The following is a 24,071-nucleotide window of genomic DNA, read 5'->3' on the forward strand; positions in this document are numbered from 1 at the left end:
GTAAGCTGAAACAATTGATAGCATCATCCTTAGTTTTAGGATTACCAAACTATAATAAGCAGTTTATCCAAACTGTAGATTGTAAGCAAGGTTATATGACATCAGCATTGACACAGCAACATGGGGACAAACAACGCCTCATAGCTTATTATTCATCACAGTTAGATCCAGTGGCGCGGTCTTTGCCCCACTGTGTACAAGCAGTAGTTGCAGCTGCAATGGCAGTGCAGGCTTCAGCCTCAGTAGTATTATTCCACCCTCTCACATTGAGAGTGCCTCATGCAGTCGCAATTATTTTACTGCAAGAAAAAGTAGCATATCTTTCTCCAGCTAGGCATCTTTCCTGTATGACCATTCTGTTGAGCCAACCTCATATGACAATTGAACGATGCACAACCTTGAATCCGTCAACTTTGCTTCCAACCCCTGCAGATGACAAACCGCACTGCTGCCTGCAGGAGATTGAGCAAAAGACATTACCTAGACAAGACCTTACGGATGTTCCCTTGGATGATGCCGAGGTGACATGCTATGTGGATGGCTCGTGCAGGAGGGGTCCTACAGGACAGAACCTAGTGGGATATGCAGTCGTTTCTGATACTGAAACTTTAGAAGCAAGATCTTTACCACACAACTTATCTGCAAAAGCAGCAGAATTGATTGCCTTAACAAGGGCATGTACCTTAGCAAAAGGTAAGAAAGTGAACATTTATACTGACAGTCAGTATGCTTTTTCTACTGTACATGTTTTTGCGCAACAGTGGAAAAATAGAGGAATGATAACATCTACTGGTAAACCGATTAATCATGCGCAACTTATTTTAGACTTGTTAGATTCAATTCAGTTACCTAAGAAAGTAGCTATTTGCAAATGCGTAGCTCATACAAAACAACAGGATAGAATTTCAAAAGGTAATGCACGGGCTGATACAGCTGCAAAGCAGGCAGCCTCAGCCACAGAAACTTTTCTTTTGAGTGAGGAATTACAACCCTCAGAGACTTTAGATTTAGAAATGTTAAAATCAATGCAGACACTTACTACAAATATTGAGAAACAAAAGTGGATAAAATGAGGTGCGATCCTCGAAAAGGGACTGTACATCTCCAAGGAAAAGAAACCGATTTTGCCATCTAATTTGTTTAGATATGCAGCGTTGTTGAGCCATGGGCAGAGCCATGTCTCAACAGGGGGGAATGGTACAGTTAGTGAATCGAGTGTTTACAACCTATGGGTTTACAAACTATACAAAAAATTTTTGTGCAGCATGCCATGTTTGTAACAAGCATCATGCACAGGGGGCATTGAAGCCTAAGCGAGGGAATTTTCCTACACCACCATATCCGTTCCATACTATCTGTATGGACTTCATAGAATTGAATAAATGTGAGAATAAGAAATATTGCCTTGTCATTATAGACATGTTTTCCAAATGGGTAGAAGCGTTTCCAACTAAAAATCCAGATACAGCTACGGTTGCAAAGGTCCTCGTTAAAGAAATTATACCCAGATTTGGTATACCGGAAAAGATTTATAGTGATAACGGGATACATTTCGTGAACCAAACAATCCAACAACTTAGTCATTATTTTGGAATATCGTTAAAGAACCACTGCACGTACCACCCTCAATCTGCAGGGCTAGCAGAGAGGCATAATGGGGTACTGAAAAATAAACTTAGGAAATTAATAGAAGAGACACAGAAAAATTGGGTGCACTGTTTGCCTTTAGCACTGTTGAGTATGAGAACTGTTCCAAATGTAAAGGGATTAACTCCTTTTGAAACATTGTTTAGGAGGGCATATTATACACCTCAGTGGAAACCTCTCATGTCTACAGAGCAGGAGGTTGACAGTTCACTTGCAGGATATATGAGGAGATTTTTGAATAACAAACTTTTGCAGTTAAATTCTGTTTCAGATAAAGAGCAACCAAAATCGGAAGCACCAGTAGCCCCTGGCACCTGGGTTTGGGGGAAGATTATGAAACGGAAGAACTGGAGCTCTCCGAAGTGGGAAGGTCCGTACCAGGTACTGCTGTCAACATCCACTGCAGTCAAAATCACGGAGTGAGCTTCCTGGATTCATTTGACGCACTGTAAACTGGTTAAAAACTTTGAACTGGACAAAAACATTGTTACTGTTGCACAACAAGAACAAAATGGCCAGATACAGAGTGAGTAGAGACACTGAGCAATTTCAAAAAACTTGTATGATTGTTTTTATTGCAATATTGATTACACTGTTCTTTTTGCTGTGGCCGTACTTTTTTCCTGCCACAAAGGTTGAACTGATTAGACGTAATGAACCAAACATAGACTGGCATCCGAACTTTAACACTTATCAGGCAATTACACGTGTATACGCAGAGACTTTCAATGTTTCGAACATCTGGGTCTGTACGGCTATACCAACAGCATACGGGTGTTTGTTAATGACTGCTATCCCCCTAGGGGTCAATGAGACCTGGGAAAATCTGGTTTTTGACACAGTCGCTATTAAAGCACAAGATAAGGTATCACTGTATTTGCCTGTGACACAAAAAGGAATTGTATGTTTTTATAAAAATGACTCCATCCAAGTTGGATGGACTAAATGTAATGTTACTGTACAGTATAAATGTTATAGAAAACCAAATGATTTCAGTGGATCTTGTAGTACAGATTATGACTCATTTTTGAAATCTATGCATAAAACTCTTGATCAGGTACAGCACAATCCTTTACTTTTCAAACAGTTATCAGTGATAGATAGGAAAATGTTTCATGCAGGGCAGTCATTTCATAACAAAGTAATGACAAAGGTAGAGGACTGTTATTTTGTATGTGGGAAAAAGGCATATAAATGGTTACCTGAGAACTGGTCTGGCAGTTGTTTTTTGGGATACCTGGTTCCGGCCATCCGACACACTGCAGTTTTGCCTCAGGGGAGTATTCAAAATACTTGAGACGTAATCAAAAAGACTGTTAAGAAACCTGATAATCCAGTGGGATGAATCGAAGCAGGGTGGAAAGACCATCGTAATGTGGGAACCAAATTTGTGCACATGGACTTGAGCGATGCTGTTATATCCTGGGCAGGTAAATCACCCATGTATGATGGAGTCAAATCAATATGGGAGCTGTGAAAACTGTCCAAACTTCTCGAAATAATGAGTAATGCAACTTTTTCTGCCCTTGAACTGATAACTGATGAACTGAATGCCATGAGAACTGTAGTGCTTCAAAACCGAATGGCTCTTGACTTCACCCTAGTGGCGAGAGGCGGAACTTGTGCTTTAATCAAAGAAGAGTGCTGTGTGTTCATTCCTGACCATCAGCATGAGATGAACGACCATCTCGAGGTGATTCAGCAAGTGTCGGCCATGACCAAACCAGGCCCAAACCCTCTGACAGAGTTTTTTCAGAATGCCTTTGGGGGGGTGGGGCTCCATCTTTATGAACATATTGATTGCTACTGGGATAGGTTTACTCCTAATAGGAGTTTGTATTTGTTGCGGAATCCCCTTTATGAAGAAATTAATTAAGGAATTCATAGATATATCCGTATCTGAAACTATGTATCAAAGTACTGAATTTGAAGAGCTGCTAGAATGCGAGACACTTTCATAAAGTTTAAACTGAATGACTTTCTTAACTGCAAATCCTAAATGGAAGAGGTTAGGAAAAGAAGCAAGCTGTTTATCCTTTTTTGAAAATAGAATAAAAAGTATTAACAGGAGGGAGATGTTAGAAAAATATGTATTAATATGTGTATGCTTAATGCCAAATTAATAATCAAGTGTTTTTAATATGCTTTTCATTCTATTTCTCATACACTGTGATTTATATAAATTGAGTTTCATATGAGATTGAAAATATGCTTTACTAAAACTGCAGCATGCTTACTGAAACTTGCAAGTTGCCCTCTGACCTAGTAACTGCTAGCACAGCAATATTCTTGTTTATGCCTTGGGGAAATGTACTTGAGAAGCAGGTGTTTATCTGCTAGGTCAGAAGCATATGAATAGACAATATACCATTTTATAAATGTAATGATTCTAGACAAACAGCCTTGTTCAGAGGATGGGAACCTCTGCAGCTGCAGTAGTTTAGAGATAAAGTAGACAAAGGATTATTAGAGAAATGAACTGCTAGCATTGTGTTCGATTTAGCTATAGTATCTTGAATGTAACATAACAAGTATCTAACTGAAAGTAACCAAGGCCATGTTGTTTTCCTCAGGAAGTTTCACATAAAAATTGTTTAAATCAGCAGAAAATCATGGGAAAGATGGTCAGCAGATGATGACCAAAAGGTGGTAATCCGTTACGTCAGCATGGTAGGACAGGATTAATTTGATAACCTATAAAAATGAATGCATTTCCTGTTTCTGGTCAGACAAACTCTGTATTTGCACGTTTTTGTCTCCTTGCTGCAAGATTAAAGTGCCTTAACCTGAACCTACTGTGTTTTGATCATTTTTAAAGTATATTTTTCCTTTGACAGAGTGTGTGTGTGTGTGTGTGTGTGTGTGTGTGTGTGTGTGTGTGTGTGTGTGTGTGTGTGCTTAGAATGCTAAGATTAAGATGATAGTGTGGAAGTTTAGAGGAGTGGATTATGATAAGCTGGGGAATGAGAATGAAAAATGAGCCTAGGGTTTGAAAGATGCCAAAGGAATAAATAATCTATGAAAAAAGGTTAGTATGGAATACTCAGAGCTACAGAAAAGAGTTTGAGAAAGAGACACAAAGAGAAAAGACAAGGCCAATGTGACTACATGGGAATGTAAAACTAATTATTATTGCAAAAGACAAGGCATACGGGACGTGAAAGGGAAGCAGGAGATGGAAGAGGCACAGTACAAGGAGGCAAAAAGAAGAACAACAAAAGAGGTAAGGAAAGCAAATCTGTAATTTAAAACATAGTTGCAAGAAGAGGTCAAGAAGAGGAACAAATGCATTTTATTATGTATATGGCAGAAAGAAGGAAGGGAAGGACAGACTTGGCTAGGTTGAATATGGATGGGAGGGGTCATGGCACAGGAAAAATGCAGAAGTACTTAATGAATACTTCAACTTAGATATCATGCATAAAAGGAAAAGAACAATCGTGTCTTGGGAGAAAGGCTGGGAGGAAGGGCAGAATAGGAAGACTAGTGGATGAATACCAGGATAGACACGAAGAGGCTGAAGAGGGAAATTGCTGCCCTGCAGAAGTCTGTTTCTCAAGGTTGATAGAAATTTGTCAAGAGTGCTGGCTGATCTCCTAATGGAGATCCTATACAGATAACTTGTCAGTACAGAAGTGCCTGAGGATTAAAAGATGGCAAAAGTGGTACTCCTGAATGAAATGGGAGGGGGCAGGAAGAGAAAACCTTGGATGGAATTCAAAGGGAAAACCTTGTTACTTTGCCACAGGACAGTCATTTCCATGGCAACATCACACTTGGATTCAAGTCTAGGAAGAGCGCTGAGTACAAACTAATCCAGTTTTATGACTGGGTTACAGGAGAACTTGACAGAGAATTACTTGTTGACTTAGTCTACCTGGATTTCACCAAGATCACTGAATTAGTCCTGTGCATGAAGACTCTAGAAAAACTGCAGAGACTGTGTGTAGGAAGAATGAGGAAATGGACTGCAACAAGGCAGAAAAGTAAAACTCAATATGGATATAGTGAGATGAGTAATGTCAGCACTAATTAAAGTAACTAGTGGAGTACTGCAGAGGTTGGTTATTATTCCACTACTCTGCAGTGAATTTACTTTACACATATATGAGGAAAAAGAGAACTGACTTAACTTCTTTGATGATGACTCAAAAATAGGGGCAGCAGTGGAGGATTGAGGTAGTAAGTCTACAGAAGGAAAGATTTGAAAAGCCTGACTCAAGTGGGCAGAAAAGTGTCGGACAAGTTTTACAATGGACAAATTGAAAGTGCTGTGCCTAAGCCACAACAATCTTGGTGAAAATATCAGAGGGGAGGTATGGAACTGATATCAATGCAGCAGGCAAATAATCTTGGGGTATTGAGCCCACCAGTACTGAACCACTAGAAGAAGAGTGAGAGAACAGTACCAGAAGCAAACAGAATGTTAAAGTGTGATTTGAGGGAAAACAGACTCCAAATACAAAATTAAAAGAAGCAGTCAAATCAGAAACTGAGTATTATATGGGAATCTGTAGCCTGTATTAAAAGAGAGACATCATGCTGATCAGGAAAACGATCAGGCTAGAGTACAAAAAATGTAGCTTTTCTCATTACAGACAAGTAAGGATGGTGCTGTTGATATGGATGCACAAGATTATACCAGGGAGATAGAAAGGGTTCATCCAGAACAAAAAGGAGACAAGAGAGGAGAGAACAGTAAGCAGAATGTAGGAACCTTCTACTCCCTGGATCTAAGAAAGTACTTCTTTGGGAATGTGCTATGGGCTTAATAAAGGAATAAAGAAACAGAATAGCTTGGGGGATGTAATCCACAAAAGCATTCTAGCCTGCATGAGACAAATGAAAACAGTGTATGGAGGTAGGAAGGAAGGGGCAGGTGCAGCAGAAGTAGAATATTATATGTGCTTAAAAGGCAGACTAGATAAGAAGACTGTTTTCATGAAATACATGAAATGATCCATAGCAGGTATGGAACCAGGCTGTAATGAGCAATTAAGATGACAACTTAAGCTCTTGTTCATCAAAGCTAAATGAAATTAGTGTGCAGAGAAATATTTTATTTTGATTGTTGATACAGTAGCATATTAGAACTAGTCAGCATAAATTAAGAGACTTGATTAAGTTATGACTCGACTGACTAGTTAGCAGAAACATAGTCAAACTTTTTAAGGTGACAATTTAATAAAAACGTAATGTAACATTACCTTAGAAATTTCACCTTCATGTCCTTCCAACTTTGCTATGCATTTCTGTGTACCAGCACTGTATACCCTTGCAGTACCTTTAAAAACAGCAGATATATTAAAATAGCCACAAGCCAAAATGAAACACATTTAAATAAACAATATAAAATAGTCAATAATTACAAAATTAATGATGGAAAAAGACAACACATGGTGTAAATCTAATACAATTATGTGATTCCTTCTGTCAGCAGTAGACATAAATAGCTTATCAAAATAAGAAGTTAAGCTGAAACATCCAAAATTACAGTAAACATATTTTTTACTTTGCAGAATTGTACTTCAAATGTTGGTCTCCACACCTACTAAATAACAGTGCCCCCTCAATAAATAAATAAATAAAAACAAAATAAATATATTTTCAGCACACTTTAGTTATCAATCATTCAAGACATTATCACTGTTCATCACAGTTTGAACATGTGAGTAGAGCCATAATGTTCATAAAAGTCAATATGAATGAAGGCCATATTTAAAACTTTGTGGTAGATGCAGTGCAAAATACTTGAGCCTTCCAGTCCCATATACTCAGAAATCAGGCAGTAAAGGAGAAAGCATTTTAATAATGGACAGATTTATGTTTATATTGGATAAGGGAAGAGATAAAGCACTTACATGCCTTTAGACGTAATACTCTGTTGAAAAAATTATTAATGAGCAAATCAAATTAATACTCTCTAACAAACATCCCCCTACCACCATAATAGCAAGCAGATAAAAGAAGTTGCCTGGGAAAGCACTGGATCCTGCAAGAAAAACTAAACAAAAGCTAAAGCATTGAAACTAGTGCGTGTATGTGCCTATCCATTATTTTTGTATCTAAGCTTGAGACAATATTTTTTCAATTGCTGCAGATTGACTTTAGCTGTGGTTAAACGCTACATTACGGATAAGCGGCAAGCGGTTCCCCCCAAATCTGTTTACTTACTAATTCTGCTGCCCTCTCTTCTCCAGAGGTTACTACTTACCTCATCTCACCCTACCTAAACATACAGCTGCTTACTAATATATGATATATGCTGAAACTGACAAAATTCTGTAACTACTCTACATAAGCAGTTTACCCAACTTTTCTAGCAGTTTTCCCCCAACATATTACTATATAGGCTACCACATTGGAACAGTAGGCTTCTTTCTCTTACCTACTGATATTCTCTAGTGCACTCCTGTGCCTCGCCTTACTGGCTCAGAACTGTTCCCTCCCCCATCCCACTTCAGTGCTCCAGTAACCACTGTCTGTCTCTCCTATCTCCGCCCTCCCTGACCTGCCTTTCAAAGAAATCTATGTAGGGAACCCCACTGTTAAGGCGCCATTTTCAATTGAAACTTTCTTCCCCATAGACGCTGCCACTGCTGTTTGTGTATGCATATTAGTTGGTAAGGAAATTAACTCAATTTAACTGTTTTTGTATCTCTGCACGTTATTTATTTGTAATATCACTGATATTTCAACTGTCTTTGAACTTTCTGTGAACTACATAACCAGTTCACGGGTTATTCCGTATGTAAACTGATGCCACAAGTACATCTTTGGATTGCAAGCTAAATTGAACTGGCTGACAGTGTTGTACCTGGCTAAATTGAATCTGCACTGCTTTGTATTAGGTAGAATATGCAAGCGCAAACAGCAACTGTAGTAATACTGTGTTCGGATGTTTTTTTTTTTAACTACTAAGCCATCTCGCTGGTTATCCCGTACATAAGTAGATGCCACGAGTAGATCTCTGGTTCGCAAGTTAAACAGAACTATCTAACAGTGAGGTGCCATTTTGATTCTGCATTCCTTAGGACCAGACAGAATGCATAGGATGCGAACAGTAATTACAGCGCTACTCTTAAACAATGTTGCGGGTTGTTGTTGCTTAATTTTTAAAAAAGAAAATTGATTGTTCATCAAAAGTGTAGTAATTGATTCTGAATTGCTTAGTGTCAAGCAGAATATATAGCATCTGGACAGGAATTACAGCTATACTCTTAAATAGAGTGGCGAGCTGTAGACACTTAACTTTAAATATTACTGATTCTGTCATTCAAAAATGTATTAATCTGATGAAAAAGACCACTAACTAGCTAATGTCTGGAATATGCATAAATTTTCTAGCACTGAATTGATTTCATTCAGGGCACTGCTAAATGTGAATAGGGCAGTTGTATGACTATAACTGATATTTAAATAACACAAAATAAGAAGCTGCTTGGCCTGCATAGCTAATCAGAGCCACAGTTTTTTTCTGCAGCTATCTTAAGAATATAGTGATCTCAATGCTCACTACCAGAATATGCTATGTCCATTTGTTATGTTCCTAAGAAGCTGTTTTATTAAAGTACCTAATTGTTTATGAACTATTTTCCACTGTATTTGTACTGTAACTATTGCCATTATATGCTGCTACTTGCTGTTAAGCCTATCTGTCCTAGCTTGAATGCATGCGCCCTAAATCTTAATTATTTTTTTCCCTCTTGCAGACCACTTGGGACCAAACTCTGTAACAAACAACCCCCTCCTGCCATAATATTAAGCAGATAAAAGAAGTTGCCCCGGAAAATATCGGACCCTGCAAAAAAAAACTAAACAAAAGCTAAAGCATTGAAATTAGTGTGTGTATGTGCCTATCCATTATTTTTGTATCTAAGCTTGAGACAGTATTTTTTCAATTGCTGCAGATTGACTTTAGCTGTGGTCAAACGCCGCATTACAGATAAGTGGCAAGTATCTCCCCCTACATTTGTTTACTTACTAATTCTGCTGCCCTCTATTCTGTAGAGGTTACTACTTACCTCATCTCATCATACCTAACCATACAGCTGCTTCCTAATATATGATATATGCTGAAACTGGCCAAATTCTGCAACTACTCTACATAAGCAGTTTACCCAACTTTTCTAGTAGTTTTTCTACAACTTATTACTACATAGGCTACCACATTGGAACAGTAGGCCTTTTTCTCTTACCTACTGATAGTCTCTCGTGCACTCCTGTGCCTCGCCTTACTGGCTCTTTTAAAACACCCAACCCTAACAGTTTTAGACATTTTCCTTCTACTCATCCCACTCTTTCTGTAACTGAATACAATGCACTGCCCACAACAAAACCAACTATTAAAAGCGGGATTCTACCCTTTAACCATCTTCACTCTACTACTACTTTCCATCCTCTCCTCTTACCACACCCAACTACAAATCAACACCCCATCCTCATGGCAAACACAACCCATAGCCAATTCCATAAAATTAAAAAACTTCACCATATCACCATGCAACCTTACCTCCTCTCAATCCTTCTCTTACTTTTACTATAAGCTGATGGTCAAAACCAACCCTCACTCTCCTCAAAAGCAAGTGAAAATAATACATAGACTAACCAAACTCTATGTACATCTACTGCAAAAACTTACTTGCTGTGGTGACATTCACCCTAATCCAGGACCTAATACATCAACCAACACAAACACAAATCAGCTTTTAAAAAAACCCTATACTACAGACCTACCTCGTCTATTCTCTTCCTAAATATAAATGTAAGAAGTATACTCAACAAAATTCAAGATCTCCATGCACTAATAGCTCTATACAAACCAGATATCACTGTGCTAACTGAAACATGGCTTAAACCAGAACATCACAATAATGAGATTACACCCCTTGGCTACAATATTTTATGTAGAGATAGATTAGAAAAAAGAGAGTTGGTGTAGCTATAGTATTCAAAAAACATCTCACCATAGAACAACTTTAGTGTAATGCCCAAGAAGTCAAAAATGTTAAACTAATCCTAGCCATATTAAAACTAAACTCTAAAAAACATATAATTATTGCAGGTGGCTATATCTCAACAGGCAATAACACTACAATAATGGAAATCCTACTAAGCTGGATATCAAACACCCATCCACAAGAAACCATGCTCTTGGGTGACTTTAATATTGACTGGCTAAATTGTTCCAGCCACAACCCCTCTACCCACATTAACCTCCATGGGTTTGCCCAAATTATAACTACCCCCACTAGAATTGACAAATCATCAAAATGCCAGTCCATCTTAGACTGGATTCTGTCAACTGATCCCACTCTCGCACAGCAATCTGGCTGTCTTTCTGATAGTCTAAGTGACCATCGACCAACCTACTTAATTAGGAACAGATCCCAAAACATCAACCAGCCCATTCTCCGAGTAGTATGTAATAAAAGGACCTTTATATCTACTGACTTCATCAATAAACTAAAATGCTGTAACTGGACTCCCTTAATACAACTAACCCTAGATGAAGCCATGCAGTAATTTAATTCAACATTCCTAAAAATCTTAAATTATCATGCTCCCTCCCGAACCATCAGAATAAAACTAACTAAGCCCCATGGCTAACAAAAGATACCAAAAATACGATGAAAGAAGGGGACAAGACATGGATTCAATTTCACAAAAACAAAACTACTGCTTTGAGACAAAAATATCTAGAACTCCATAACAAAGCCAAAAAAACAAATTAAACTTGACAAAACTAACAACTATGAAAATATGCAGGAAAAATATTCTCACAACCCGCAAAAATTCTGGGTCACAATAAATGGTATACTGCACCCTGGTAAATCCACTAATCCTACCCCTGTGCTACCAAACAACCATGATAGCATCCCCACTCAGTTTAACAAGTTCTTTACTGAAATAGTCCAAACCCTTGCTAATGCCTAAAATAGCACTAGCAGCCCCATACCAATAGTTTCCCCAACCCACCCCAATACTCAGGACAATACCCCCTGCTTTTCCCTGCACCCTGTGTCCACTAAGATTATTTCAAAATTCCTTAAGAAACTCAAACCAACCACACTAGCAGCTGATAATCTACCAGCAGATTTTCTTCAGATATCGGCTGAGGCTATAGCCAAGCCAGTCTCTAGTCTCATAAATAGGTCACTAGCCGAATGCAAAGTACCTACCTTATGGAAATCATCCCATATTATTCCTCTGCACAAAGGAGGTAACTCCTTAGAGCTCACCAATTATCGCCCAATCACAATTCTATCTCCTTTATCCAAAATATTAGAAAAAGTTGTTCACTCACAACTAATGCAGCACCTCCTAAAAAATAACCTACTTTCCAACACCCAACATGGCTTTAGACCTTCCCATAGCACCACCACAGCACTATTAACATTTACCAACATTGTTAACCACCATAGAAACAAGAAGTTTATTTGTATCTTCCATATTCTTAGACTTATCAAAAGCCTTTGACATGATAAACCGCAATATGCTTCTTGAAACTATCTACCGTAAACATAAGCTCCTCCTCTATAATATGGTTCAGCAGCTATCTATCAGGCCACCAACAGGCAGCTCTATGGCAAGACCAATTGTCCCCCCTGTTACTAGTATCCATAGGAGTCCCTCAGGGGTCCATCCTCAGCCCATTGCTGTTCTCACTATTTACCAACAAAATCACAACTTCCTCACTCACTGCCTCAGTAGTACAATACACAGATGATACCACCCTTATATGTGCCGCCCCCACCTTAAATGAACTGCAGACCCTAACCCAAAATAGCTTTACTCTATCTGAAACATGGTTCACTAACATCAAACTAATTCTTAATCCTAAAAAAAAAAAAAAAAAAAAAATAATTCTTTTCAACCCTGTTAGATCTCCTCCTCTAAACAATAATTTTACCATAAACTCCAAAGACAATATTCAAATCACTCCAACCACACACACTAACTGCTAGGTGTAGAAATCCATAGCAACCTGAAATTTGACATCCACATTGCGCAAACCATTAAGAAAGTAAACAAAAAACTGGGACTCCTCTATAGGAACAAACAGTTTATCACTAGACAGACCAAAGCCAATATCATTAGGACTCATCTCCTAGCCAGCCTTCTATATGCCTCCCCTATCTTGACTAATCTCCACCAGTCTGATCTAAACAAAATGGAATCTTGTTATAACAAGATTGCCAAGTTTGTCACTGAAGCCTCATATAGGTCCCATCACTGTCTATCCCTAAAGCAGCTCAATTGGCTTGAATTATCTCAACTATTGCTACTAAATCAACTCTCAGTAGCACACAAGCTCTACTACCTTCCTGATAATTCCCCAGCACTCCAGCACATGATTCAGCCCCACATTACCACTAGAGCCTTAAGATCTAGCAACCATAACCTAATAAATGTCATCAAACATAAAAATGATGCTGGTAAATCTCTCTTTGCCTGCACTATAGCCAGAATCTGAAATTCACTACCAAGCCAAATTACCTCTACTAACTCCTCTACTCAATTTAAAAAACTCCTGAAAACCCAATATTAAAACAACAAGGTTTGCTCCTGCTACACCCCAGGCTAATCTCTGCCATTACACTGTTGCTAAGGTTCTGCTAAATGTCACCAGTTTTTCCCATGGAAAGTTTTTTCTTTTACCTGCCATATTTACTTTGCTAAATACTGACAATATCTTACAGTCAGAATATTATCACCAGACTGATGCCTTAACTGTCATTTCATGCAAAAAAAAAAAAAAAAAATAGATTTTTTAAAAAAGTGATTTTTCATTGTTTGCTTAGTCATTTTACAGATTGACTACTTTTAGATCTTAACTTCGACTTTAATCTATAGTTTGATATATGTTCTCATGTACTTTATTGGATTACACTGTATTGTATTTTGGAGCTTGTATTGATTACACTGTATTGTATTTTGGAGCTTTTCTCCCCGGTCCTCTGCTGAAAACGGACCTGAGTCAGACTACCCCTGGTAAACAAACGTAAAATAAATAAATAATACGATACTTAGAAAAGTCAAAGTAGAAAAGTCCTAATTACTGTCAAACGAACATCTGAAATATCTCTAGGCAAAACAAGGGTTGACTTAAGTATCAATAACCTAAAGCTAAATAGACTACCTGCAAAATTTAGACAGCTGGCAGCTAGAGGACCAGAAAGTTAACACTGAATCATTTCATAAGCTATGAGAGAAAAAAAATGACCTAGTAGTCTGAAAATAATCCACCTTCTGTAGATATCTGAGAAAAACCTAACACTTTAGTGGATCACTTCTTGTCAGTGCAGACAGGAAACAAAGTATTCTTACACTGTACACAGACACACCAGCTTGTTTAAGTTTGCAACACTAAAAGGATTAGGAATGGTAATATACTGACTATGAGGCATTGCACTCTATCTGGAAATTTAGCAAACAAGGTTCAGGTTATGAGATGCTAACAAGCTTCATTGTGTAGTCATACAACTGATTCTCCCAGTGTTTCTATGCATTCAGAAGTATGCCTTCTGTAGCTGTGCAAGGGCTACTTCAATGATGGTAAGAGGCAGAATCCAGGCTGAAGGTAATTACTTGGAAGTAGGAATTTTGTAGCCCAAGCAGCAACTCAGTAAGAAACCCACTCATGGAAATGACAGGGCCAGTGGGGAGAGAATTGTTTTTGTGACTGCAGCTAGGGATTTGCTACTTCACTATGCTAAAAGAATGGCAGGAACTCACAGTAAGTGCCTCCCATCAATGTTTCTATGCACTTTTACTAACTGAAATGGAGAAGAAATAGTACTATAGGGCAGTTAGAAAAGGGGGAAGAGTAAGTACAGGAACATGTGCAAGGATATAAAGGAAGTAAGAGTGCGAATGGAGAGAAGGAAGAAAAGTATTTTTGGGGGAGACAAGTGCTTTTTTTTGTTTTGTTTTTGTTTTATGAGCTCTTATTCCACCCCTTCTGTCATTCTAACAGACATATCAGTGCCCCCCCATCCTTGGATAGGTCTATCGGTACTCCAATAACCTCTGCCTGAATTTAAGCCAAAACCAACATGGATCTTAAGGGTATGTATCTTGGGGCATTGTACTGTCCTACTTCAAGCCAGTTTTTTTTTTTTTTTTTTTTTACTTTTATGACCTAACTTGTTTCACCCTCCTTCCCTCATGGCTTCCATGATTATGATTAGAAGCGGGCATGCAATGGAAGAATGCAACATTTCATTCCCCCCTTCGCAGCAGCACAGCCATATCCCCACCCTAAACCCTTTAAGACAAGGCTTCCACTAGCAGTCATCACTGCAGATGCCCACAGAACACCCACCTCTCCCTGCCGCTCGATCAGTTACCTGACCCCCCAGTAATCGAACCCAAGTCGACTGGGTCATAATTAGGACTTTATCCCTATATGCCAATGGAGCAACTTTGTTTTTTTTCTTAAGGGTAGATGAGGAAGAATATAAGGCGAGGGCAAGGAATGGAAACAGGGTAGAGGTATGGAAGCAGGGGCACATCAACAGACATAAAACACAAAGACCAACAGGGTTGGTGTTAACACAAAGAGGGAGGTAATGTTTCTCAATGGATGTATTGGCATGCACACATACTGAAGGCAAGTAGTGATGAAGAAGACCAGACAACAAACAGGGGGAGGAGGTGACACAAAAGAAAGAGGAACATCATGGTGTGGGATAGGGTGAGTACTCTGCTCCTGACTGTGCTGCCTGGGCTAGTCCAAGGAAGAGGTTATTAACCACTGTGACTGTCTTTTCCACTGGTGCCTGCATCAGATAGTGGAGAGAGCAGTGCTGGGCAGCAGTGTAACTCTGTATGTTCCACAAGGACCTTCTCTAAGCACATATGTCCACAGTCTCAAGGGAAGCACTGAGATCTGCAAAACCTCACCCCTTTGCCCCCCCCCCCATCAGTAAAACAGGACATCCCCAGTACCTGCCCCCCTCCTCTTATCTCTAGGGAGAAAGTCATCACTGCCCTCTCAAAGGCAAAAAAAAATACAGCCTCCATGGGACCCCAATAACTTCCCAGGCTGCATCCTACATGAACACAGGCAGGAACTTGCAGCAACATTAGGCACCCTATTCAACCAAAGCCTGAGTACTGGCTTCATCCCAACCGAGTGGAGGACAGCCACTGTCATCCCTTTGAACAAAGGTGGAGCATCCACCGATCCAGGAAATTATTGACCCATCAGACTAACTAGCCTGATTTGCAAGGCCATAGAGCGGATTATCATGGACCTCATTAACAAGGACATTGGCAACCTCCAGACACTCAATCCCACCAAATTTGGTTTGCCAAGGGGAAGTCATGCCTGTTAAATTTGGTCAACTTCTTTGAGACTGTCACCGAGGCCATGGATGAGGGGAAGACGGTGCACACTGCCTACCTTGACCTGGCCAAAGCCTCCAATACTATTCCCCACTTAGGCTTAATAGATAAACTCTCTCAATTAGACATCAATTCATATGCTACCAGATGGGTAGCAAACTGGCTCACTGATAGAACCCACCTAGTCAAAATAGGGGAAGCCACCTCAAGCAGTAGACCTGTAACAAGCTGTGTACCCCAGGGATCGGTCTTGGGGCCTCTGCTGCTTGGGATATATGCAGGCCAAAACCAGTGGGATATGGCTGACCAGGTTTGCAGATGACTGTAAGCTGGATGCTGTCATCAATTCCCCTATTGATGTGGACATCCTCCAAGAGGGTCTCACACAAACAAATGACTGGTACCAGAAACATGGCCTCAAACTGAATGCCAAAAAATGCATCATCATCCCCTTTGCGGACAGTGATATCCCCACAAACTATCATATTGATAATAAAGTCCTAAGTACGTAATCAGTCATGAGGGTCTTGGGCACCCAGGTTGATAGCAAACTGATGTTTGACCACCATAATGCCTCCATGGTATGGAAAGCTTTCTACTTTGCCCACCTCATTAGTAAGGGTATCGCATCCGGGGACATGGTGGTTATAACATCCCTGTATTCTTCCCTTAAAAGGCCCATTATTGAGTACAATGCCTCTTTCGGCATGTATCTCACAAAGCATATGCAGCAGCTGGACAGACCGTAGAGGTTCCTCACCAGGAGAATCCAGGGCCTCAAACATCTACCCTACATAGATAGGCTAAAGGCCCTGTCCCTCTACTCAGTCTCCTACAGACTCCTCGGAGGTGATCTCTGTCTGGCATACAAAGCAATCTCAGACCCCACCCTGATGGGACTGCTACATATCTGCAAATCAAGCTCCACTCAAGTAACCCACATGCACAAGGTCAACCTGGTCTGTGAAATCAATAGGACTTGTTGGCAGGACAGATTTGTGTCCCAGAGACTCTGCATTTTGTGGAATAGACTCCCTCGCCACATCAAGCAGAGTACTTCATTAACCCTTTTTAAGTGCAACCTGGATAAATGGATTGGGAGCAGAAAATACACCCCTGGGATTCCACCTGTGTTCCTGCTGGACAGTGGCATAGGGTGCTGACTTGTTGGAAATAGAAGTTATGTCCTTACCATAACGTTCCATGTGGAGTGTTCATCTCGCCTTTGTTCTTACACATGGGTTCGGAGCCGATCCTCGGCTCCGTGCCGGCCTCTTGCAAGCTCTGCATCGAGAAGAAGCTCGAGACAATCTAATACCCACAACCCCCCTCTGCCTTTACCTCAGATCTAGTTTGCAAGCAAACCAATCTACAGAATAGCACACTCATGCTTACATCACATATGTACAGAAAGAATCTACACATAACTATATATATATATAAGCCAGACAGACATATATAAACATATATATATGTCAACTATGTACACAATATTGTAACAGTAGCAGAATGCTCCTGGCCAGGCATCAAAGAACGTTCTTCCTAAGGGTGGGAGGGTGGGACTGTAAGAACAAAGGCGAGATGAACACTCCACATGGAACGTTATGGTAAGGACATAACTTCTATATGTGATAGTGTTCAATCTCACCGTTTGTTCTTACACATGGGTAGCGTCCCTACCTCCTTGTTCCTGAGGAACTCACGGGAGGACGTTCTTGAGCACAGTGGAACCAAAGGTTGCCCTGTCCCTAGAAACCTTGTCTACCTTATAATGAGAAATGAATGTATGTGGTTTAGACCAAGTAGCAGCTGCACAAATAGCGTCCAGTGGTAGGCGGGCTGCATGAGCCAAAGATGTAGACACTGACCTTGTGGAATGTCCTTTGGGTTTGTGTAACAGGGTTTGATTTGAAGAATCGTAGACATAGATTATACAATCCGTTAACCATTTAGAAAGAGTTCTTTTGGTAACTGCAAGTCCTTTCCTGCTATCAGCAAAAGCCACAAAGAGTTGATCTGTTTTTCTGTGATCTTTTGTTCTATCCAAATAAAATCTTAGCTGTCTGTGAACATCTAATTTGTGTAGCATATACTCCATTTTGTTGGAGTGGTTTTTGAAGAAAGTGGGTAATTCAATGGATTGATTAATATTGTTAATAGAACACACTTTAGGGAGGAAGGATGAATTGGTTCGAAGAGAAACTCTGTCAGAGTGAAAGATCAAATACGGGTGCTTGATGGAGAGAGCCTGAAGTTCAGATACTCGCCTAGCGGAAGTAATGGCTACCAGAAAGAGAGTTTTCCAGGATAAAAATTTTAATGGGCAAGAAGAGGCAGGTTCAAAGGGGGGGCAACATTAATTTAGATAGCAACAAGTTTAGACTCCAAGGTGACATAGGAGATCTGACCGGTGGTCTAATATGAAAAACTCCTTTTAAAAAGGCTTTACAAAGTCTGTGAGCCATAACAGGAGCTCCACATTCTTCCACATGGAAATTCGAAATGGCAGCCAATTGAACTCTTAGTGTAGCAGGAGAAGCACCCTGATGGAATAAGTCTGTTAAGAACTCTAAGATCTTATTCAAAGGAGCTATAAAAGGATCCACATGGTGTGTATTCGCCCAGAATACAAATCGCTTCCATTTGCTAGCATATGTCTTAGTAGTGGAAGCTTTATGCGAAGCTACCAAAATATCCTGGACTGCTGGTGACAAAAGATCAGACCTGGCTAAGTTGGGAATTGGAGCAGCCAAGCTGCTAGATGGAGGGACAGAAGCACGGGATGGGGAACCCCTGACGAGTGAGTCAATAGGTCTGGCTCTGGGTCCAGAATCCAGGGTCCCCGAATACAGTGTATCTTCAGGAAGGGAAACCAAATTTGACGAGGCCAGAATGGGGCAATGAGGATTATCGTCCTGTGTAGGTTCTTGGCTTTCTGGAGAAACTTTGATATCAGAGGAAATGGGGGAAATGCGTACAGGAGTCCCGGGGGCCAATCGTAAACCAGTGCATCCCTGGGGACTTCCCCTGGAGGGGGTAATAGGGCAAAGTAGCTCCTGCATTTGGCGTTCATTGGAGACACAAACAGATCGCAGGAAGGCTGGCCCCATGTGCGAAAAATCCTTTTCGCCACTGACTGTTTTAGGGACCACTCGTGCGGTAACAGAATTGCTCTGCTCAGCCTGTCGGCTATGACGTTGGATGACCCCGGGATGTGCATTGCTATTAGAAAGCGACCCGTGGACTCCGCCCACTGCCAAATTCTCATGGCCTCTCTGCATAGTTGATAGGACTTGGTTCCCCCTTGCTTGTTTATGTACCAGACTACCGACATGTTGTCCGTCTGAACTGCAATAGTCCCTAGAGGAAGAAGGGGAGCAAAGTGTTGCAACGCTAGAAACACTGCCCTCAACTCTAGAACATTGATGTGCAGATTGTACTCCAAATTGGTCCATTCGCCTTGGAAAGATGCCCCCCCACCCTATCAGGGAAGCGTCCGTGGTCACTGTAACTGTGGGCGTGGGTAGCACAAATGGTCTCCCTTGGGAAAGGTTGCACGTTTGAAGCCACCAGTTTAGATCTGCTTTGCATGTCTTTGTTATAAGAATCTCATGTGTTAGAGGTAGTTGTTGAAACGACCATTGTGCAAACAGCAGCCATTGTAGGACTCTCATGTGCAGCCTTCCCAGGGGAATTGCAATCAGGGAGGCTGACATGAGGCCCAACACCTTTAGTACTAGTTTTGCAGGAGATTTCCTTGACAAGAGTAGAAGACGAATATGAGTCTGAAGTGATAATATCCTTTCTGGGGGAAGCCTCAGAATCAACTGACGTGTGTCTAACTCTGCTCCTATGAACAAGATGTTTTGTGATGGCTGAAGTAAGGATTTTCCGAAGTTTACGGAAATCCCTAGGTGAACACACAGTTGAAGAACAAAGTCTCTGGCCTGTAGTAGTTGACGTGGTGGCAGAAAGGAGCCAGTCGTCCAGATACGGAAACACCTGGAATCCCTGGCGTCTCAAGTGAGACGCTACCACTGCCATACATTTGGTGAAGACCCTGGGGGCTGAGGTCAGACCAAAGGGCAGGGCTCGAAATTGAAAGTGACTGGCCCCCAGCCGGAAGCGCAGATGATCTCTGGATGCCCTGGCCATCTTGATGTGGTAGTATGCATCCTCTAGATCTATTGAGCACATCCAGTCATCCTTCTGTAAGAATGGAAGGATCGATTGAAGCGTGACCATTCGGAACTTTTCTTTCCTGACGAAGGTATTGAGGTAGCTTAGGTCCAGAATGGGCCTCCAGTCCCCTGTTTTCTTTGGAACTAAAAAGAACCTTGAGTAAGTCCCGAATCCTTGCTGGTCCGCTGGGACTGGTTGGATGACTCTTTTTTCTAGCAGCTTTGAAATTTCTATAGCTGCTGGCTCTCGCAGATGGGGCGGTACATCTGGGAGTCTTTTCTTTGGGATGGGCTGAGATAGAAAGGGTATGTTGTAACCTCTGGTAACCATGCTTTTTACCCACTTGTCTGTAGTTATGTTTTGCCAGGCCTGAGGGTATAAAGCTAAGCGACTCCCGACTGCCTCCAGAGCAGGACAGTCGGGCCTCCTCTCAGGAGTGCTGGAAAGGTTTGCCAGGGAGGTTATCCCTGTCACCTTGGTTTTGCGGACCCCCTCTGCCACCAGGGCGGCGTCTTCCACCTCTGCCCCCCCCTCTGCCTCTAGAGGGGGCATCACCCTGTGTGTTTGGGAAAGATCCTTGGTGTTTTCGAAACCACATTTTTCCACCACGTTGCCCTTTGGGGTACGGTCTGGAAGGGGTGGAAAAACGGACTCCGTCAGCAGACAGAGTCTTTCCCTCTTGTTCACACCGGGTAAGGGTCTCCTTTACTTTAGGGCCAAAAAGTGTGGCTCCATCAAATGGGGCGTTAGTAAAGGAAGACTTGAAGGCTTCCGCAAACGAACATAAGCGCATCCAGGATTGCCTACGAAGAGCAATCGCTGAAGCCGCTGCCCTACTCGATCCTTCGCTGCGAGGATATCAGCCTCATGGACGAGTTTACAATGGATGTAAGGGTGTTGAGATGTGCTGTAACTTTCTCTGAAACAGCAGCATCTGTAGTACCCTGGAGGGTATCTCCCAACTCTTTGACTAGATCCCTCTGTAAACGTGTAAAATGAGTCAAATAGTTCAGGGAACGCATCGAGAAAGCCGCTGAACTGAAAATGCGCTTCCCGTATCTGTCCATGGTCCTAGAATCTTTGTTAGGCAGATGGACAGATGAGGAAGACTCCGACATCTCCTTTTTCGTGGCCGCTGCCACCACCATGGCGTCTACTGGAACTCCTTTGGTAAGGTAAGCCTTGTCCTGTGGTGCCGTAATGTACTTATTTGGCTTCCTAGGGACTGGTTCCACCGTGTCAGGTGTCTCCCACGCCCTTCGAGCAATCAACTCCATTAACTCATCGAAGGGCGGAGTGACCCAGGAGGAGGAAGGGCGAGCACCAAATGCCTTCAGCAGAACTGACTCATCCTCAGAAGGGGGAAGGGACTGCCAGTCACCTCTCTGCTTCAGGATCTCCAATATGTCCGAAAAGAGACATCTTCCGAAGGTGACTTAGGGGACCCCTCTGACTCATCTAAGTCAGTATCAGATGTCAAGGATTCCTGTGGAGAATCCAAGTGTCTCCTCTTACACAATCTCTTCCTAGGGACTTCTTCGTGGGGAGCATCCGAAGAAGCCTCGGAGGAAGAGGGGGCACCCTCCAGGGGTGGCTGAGACAGTGGTGCCCGACGCTTGGATGTGGCCGTGGGTGCAGATGAAGACAAAGGCCCTTTATAGGGAGGAGAGGTTGCTTCCACTGATGTGGTTGTCTGGGTAGACAATACCTTCCTCATCAGGTCGAATGCTCCCGGGTCCCGCATCGAAGAGTCCCCCGGTTCCGAGGAAATGGGAAGAATCCCCGACACGGGCACCGAAGGCATAGACCCCGAGGACGGAGCCGAATCGATCCGCGCCGAGGCCCCGAGGGGGAGAGTCGGAACCGAAACGTCGGTTCGACTCTCAGCCCCGGAACCCAGGACAGACCGTCGGCTCCGAGACTCCGGTATCGGTTCCAACGGAGTCGAGGTGAGAGGAACAGACTGAGAAAAGGATGGTTCTGGACCCGAGGGCTCCACAATCAGTAGATCAGCCTCTTCCGGCTCCAAAGACTGAATCGGTCTCGGAGGAGGAATGGATGGAGATACAGGAAGGCCTTCAAGTTTCGACACCAACTGGGTGGAAACCGAAATAAGTTTGGAGAGGGCCGAATGCTCCAACAACTTCTGCACCACGCGATCCACATCGATATCCGAAAGTTTGGAGGAAGAACGGGTCGAAGGAACCGAAGACGGAGCCGACCTCAATAAGGTCGAAGGAGGGAGCTCCATCACCGGTTCCAAGACTCGAGGCTCAGGAACTGACACCAGTTGAACACTCGGCCCCGAAGTCTGTGGAACCGGTGATCTAACCTTTGTTGAAGAGCTCGGAGCCGATGACTTGGGCTCCGACGTCTTCGATTCCTTAGAGGACTTCGATGCCTGGTCAGAAGCATCCAAAGCCTCCTGGAAAGACGGTTTCAATAGACCTCTGTCCATTAGTTTCCTGCGTCTATCTGTCATGACCCTCCCACTAAAAGAGTGACAGATAGAGCAGTCCTCTTGCAAGTGGAGAGGGCCAAGGCAGTAGACGCAGGAACTATGGTTGTCAGTGACTGACATTTTCTGGCCACACTGACCGCTTGAAACCTGACTTCACTTTCTCAGACATTATAGGAAAAGAAAGACAAATCCAGTAATACAGTCAAATCCGTTAAAGTTTGTCAAATCCGATAAAAATTGTCAAATCCGGTAATAAGTTTCCTCAACTAGGTAAATTTATGAAGGGTGTAGGCCCCGAAAAATATTTAACCGATAAAACTAGTTAACGGTACCAATAACTCAACGAGACCACAACACAATCATACAGATAATACTGAAAAACATCAAATAGAAATAGAATCCTAATAAAATATAACAAAATAAAGTTATATCTTAGCTTAGACTCTCGAGCTAGGTCCCAACGATGCGTATGCAGCAGCGGCAAACTAGATCTGAGGTAAAGGCAGAGGGGGATTGTGGGTATTAGATTGTCTCGAGCTTCTTCTCGATGCAGAGCTTGCAAGAGGCCGGCACGGAGCCGAGGATCGGCTCCGAACCCATGTGTAAGAACAAACGGCGAGATTGAACACTATCACATCATGGGCTAAATTCTTGGCTAGGCTTGTAAGGGCCTCAGGGCCAATAGCCTAGTAACTTCTTATGATCCTATGATGCTATGATTCCAAGCAATCAGTGTGGGCTCCAACCAGCTGACCCATTAACTCCCCTACCACCTCTGCCAACTCTCGCCGGGGGATAAATTGTGACATCTTGCCAGCATCATCAGAGAGAACAACAGCACTCTCCTGCAGTCAGCAACTCCCAGATGTCACTGGGTGGCCCTCAGTTATTCCTCCCTGCTGCATGACCTCTTTCATTCACTGGAGAAGCAGGCCTGGAGGCAAATGGTGTGCCACTGGGAGACAGATGAGACTGGTGAAGGGACATGGACTTGTGCTGCATTACTGGCACAGCTGTAAGCAGATGCTGTAAAACATAGTAAATATTATAGAAAAGAAAAACATAAAACAAATATATAAATAGGATAGCAGCAGACAGAGAGAGAGAGAGACAAAATAAGTTACTACTACAAGTGTTTCTGAAGGTCATTCTTTCAGGTACCTACTTGTGTAATGTACAGTTGCTAGGTATGCTACTATGCCAAGGTCAATACAATGACTGGTTTCCTATCACGTAGTCGAACTTTTACAAGTTCAAACCACATATGGTCGAGACCATATGTTCTAATTTGTAAAAGTTTGAGCGTTTGAATGAAAATCTCCATAAGCGGAGGTTTCCATTCACTTTAATGTGGTGCGATCTCAGAGTTGGCATATTTAAGTAGTGGGGGTGTGGGGGGTGCAGGAGGCCTTGCCCCCCTGCTTACAAC

The 24,071-nt window shown here is 42.0% G+C and overlaps 1 protein-coding gene across 1 annotated transcript in view; it reads right to left on the bottom strand.

Annotated features, from left to right (window-relative positions):
- DAW1 (dynein assembly factor with WD repeats 1) overlaps window positions 1–24,071 on the bottom strand; it is a 1,156,427-nt gene that overhangs the window by 203,386 nt on the left and 928,970 nt on the right. The window contains exon 11 of the mRNA XM_044070429.1: window positions 6,855–6,931. Coding sequence (XP_043926364.1) covers window positions 6,855–6,931 — 77 coding nt within the window. The remainder of the gene's footprint in view (window positions 1–6,854; window positions 6,932–24,071) is intronic.

Source organism: Protopterus annectens, chromosome 4.part1 (genome assembly GCF_019279795.1).
Source record: "Protopterus annectens isolate FY-2018-M chromosome 4.part1, PAN1.0, whole genome shotgun sequence".
NCBI lineage: Eukaryota > Metazoa > Chordata > Ceratodontiformes > Protopteridae > Protopterus > Protopterus annectens.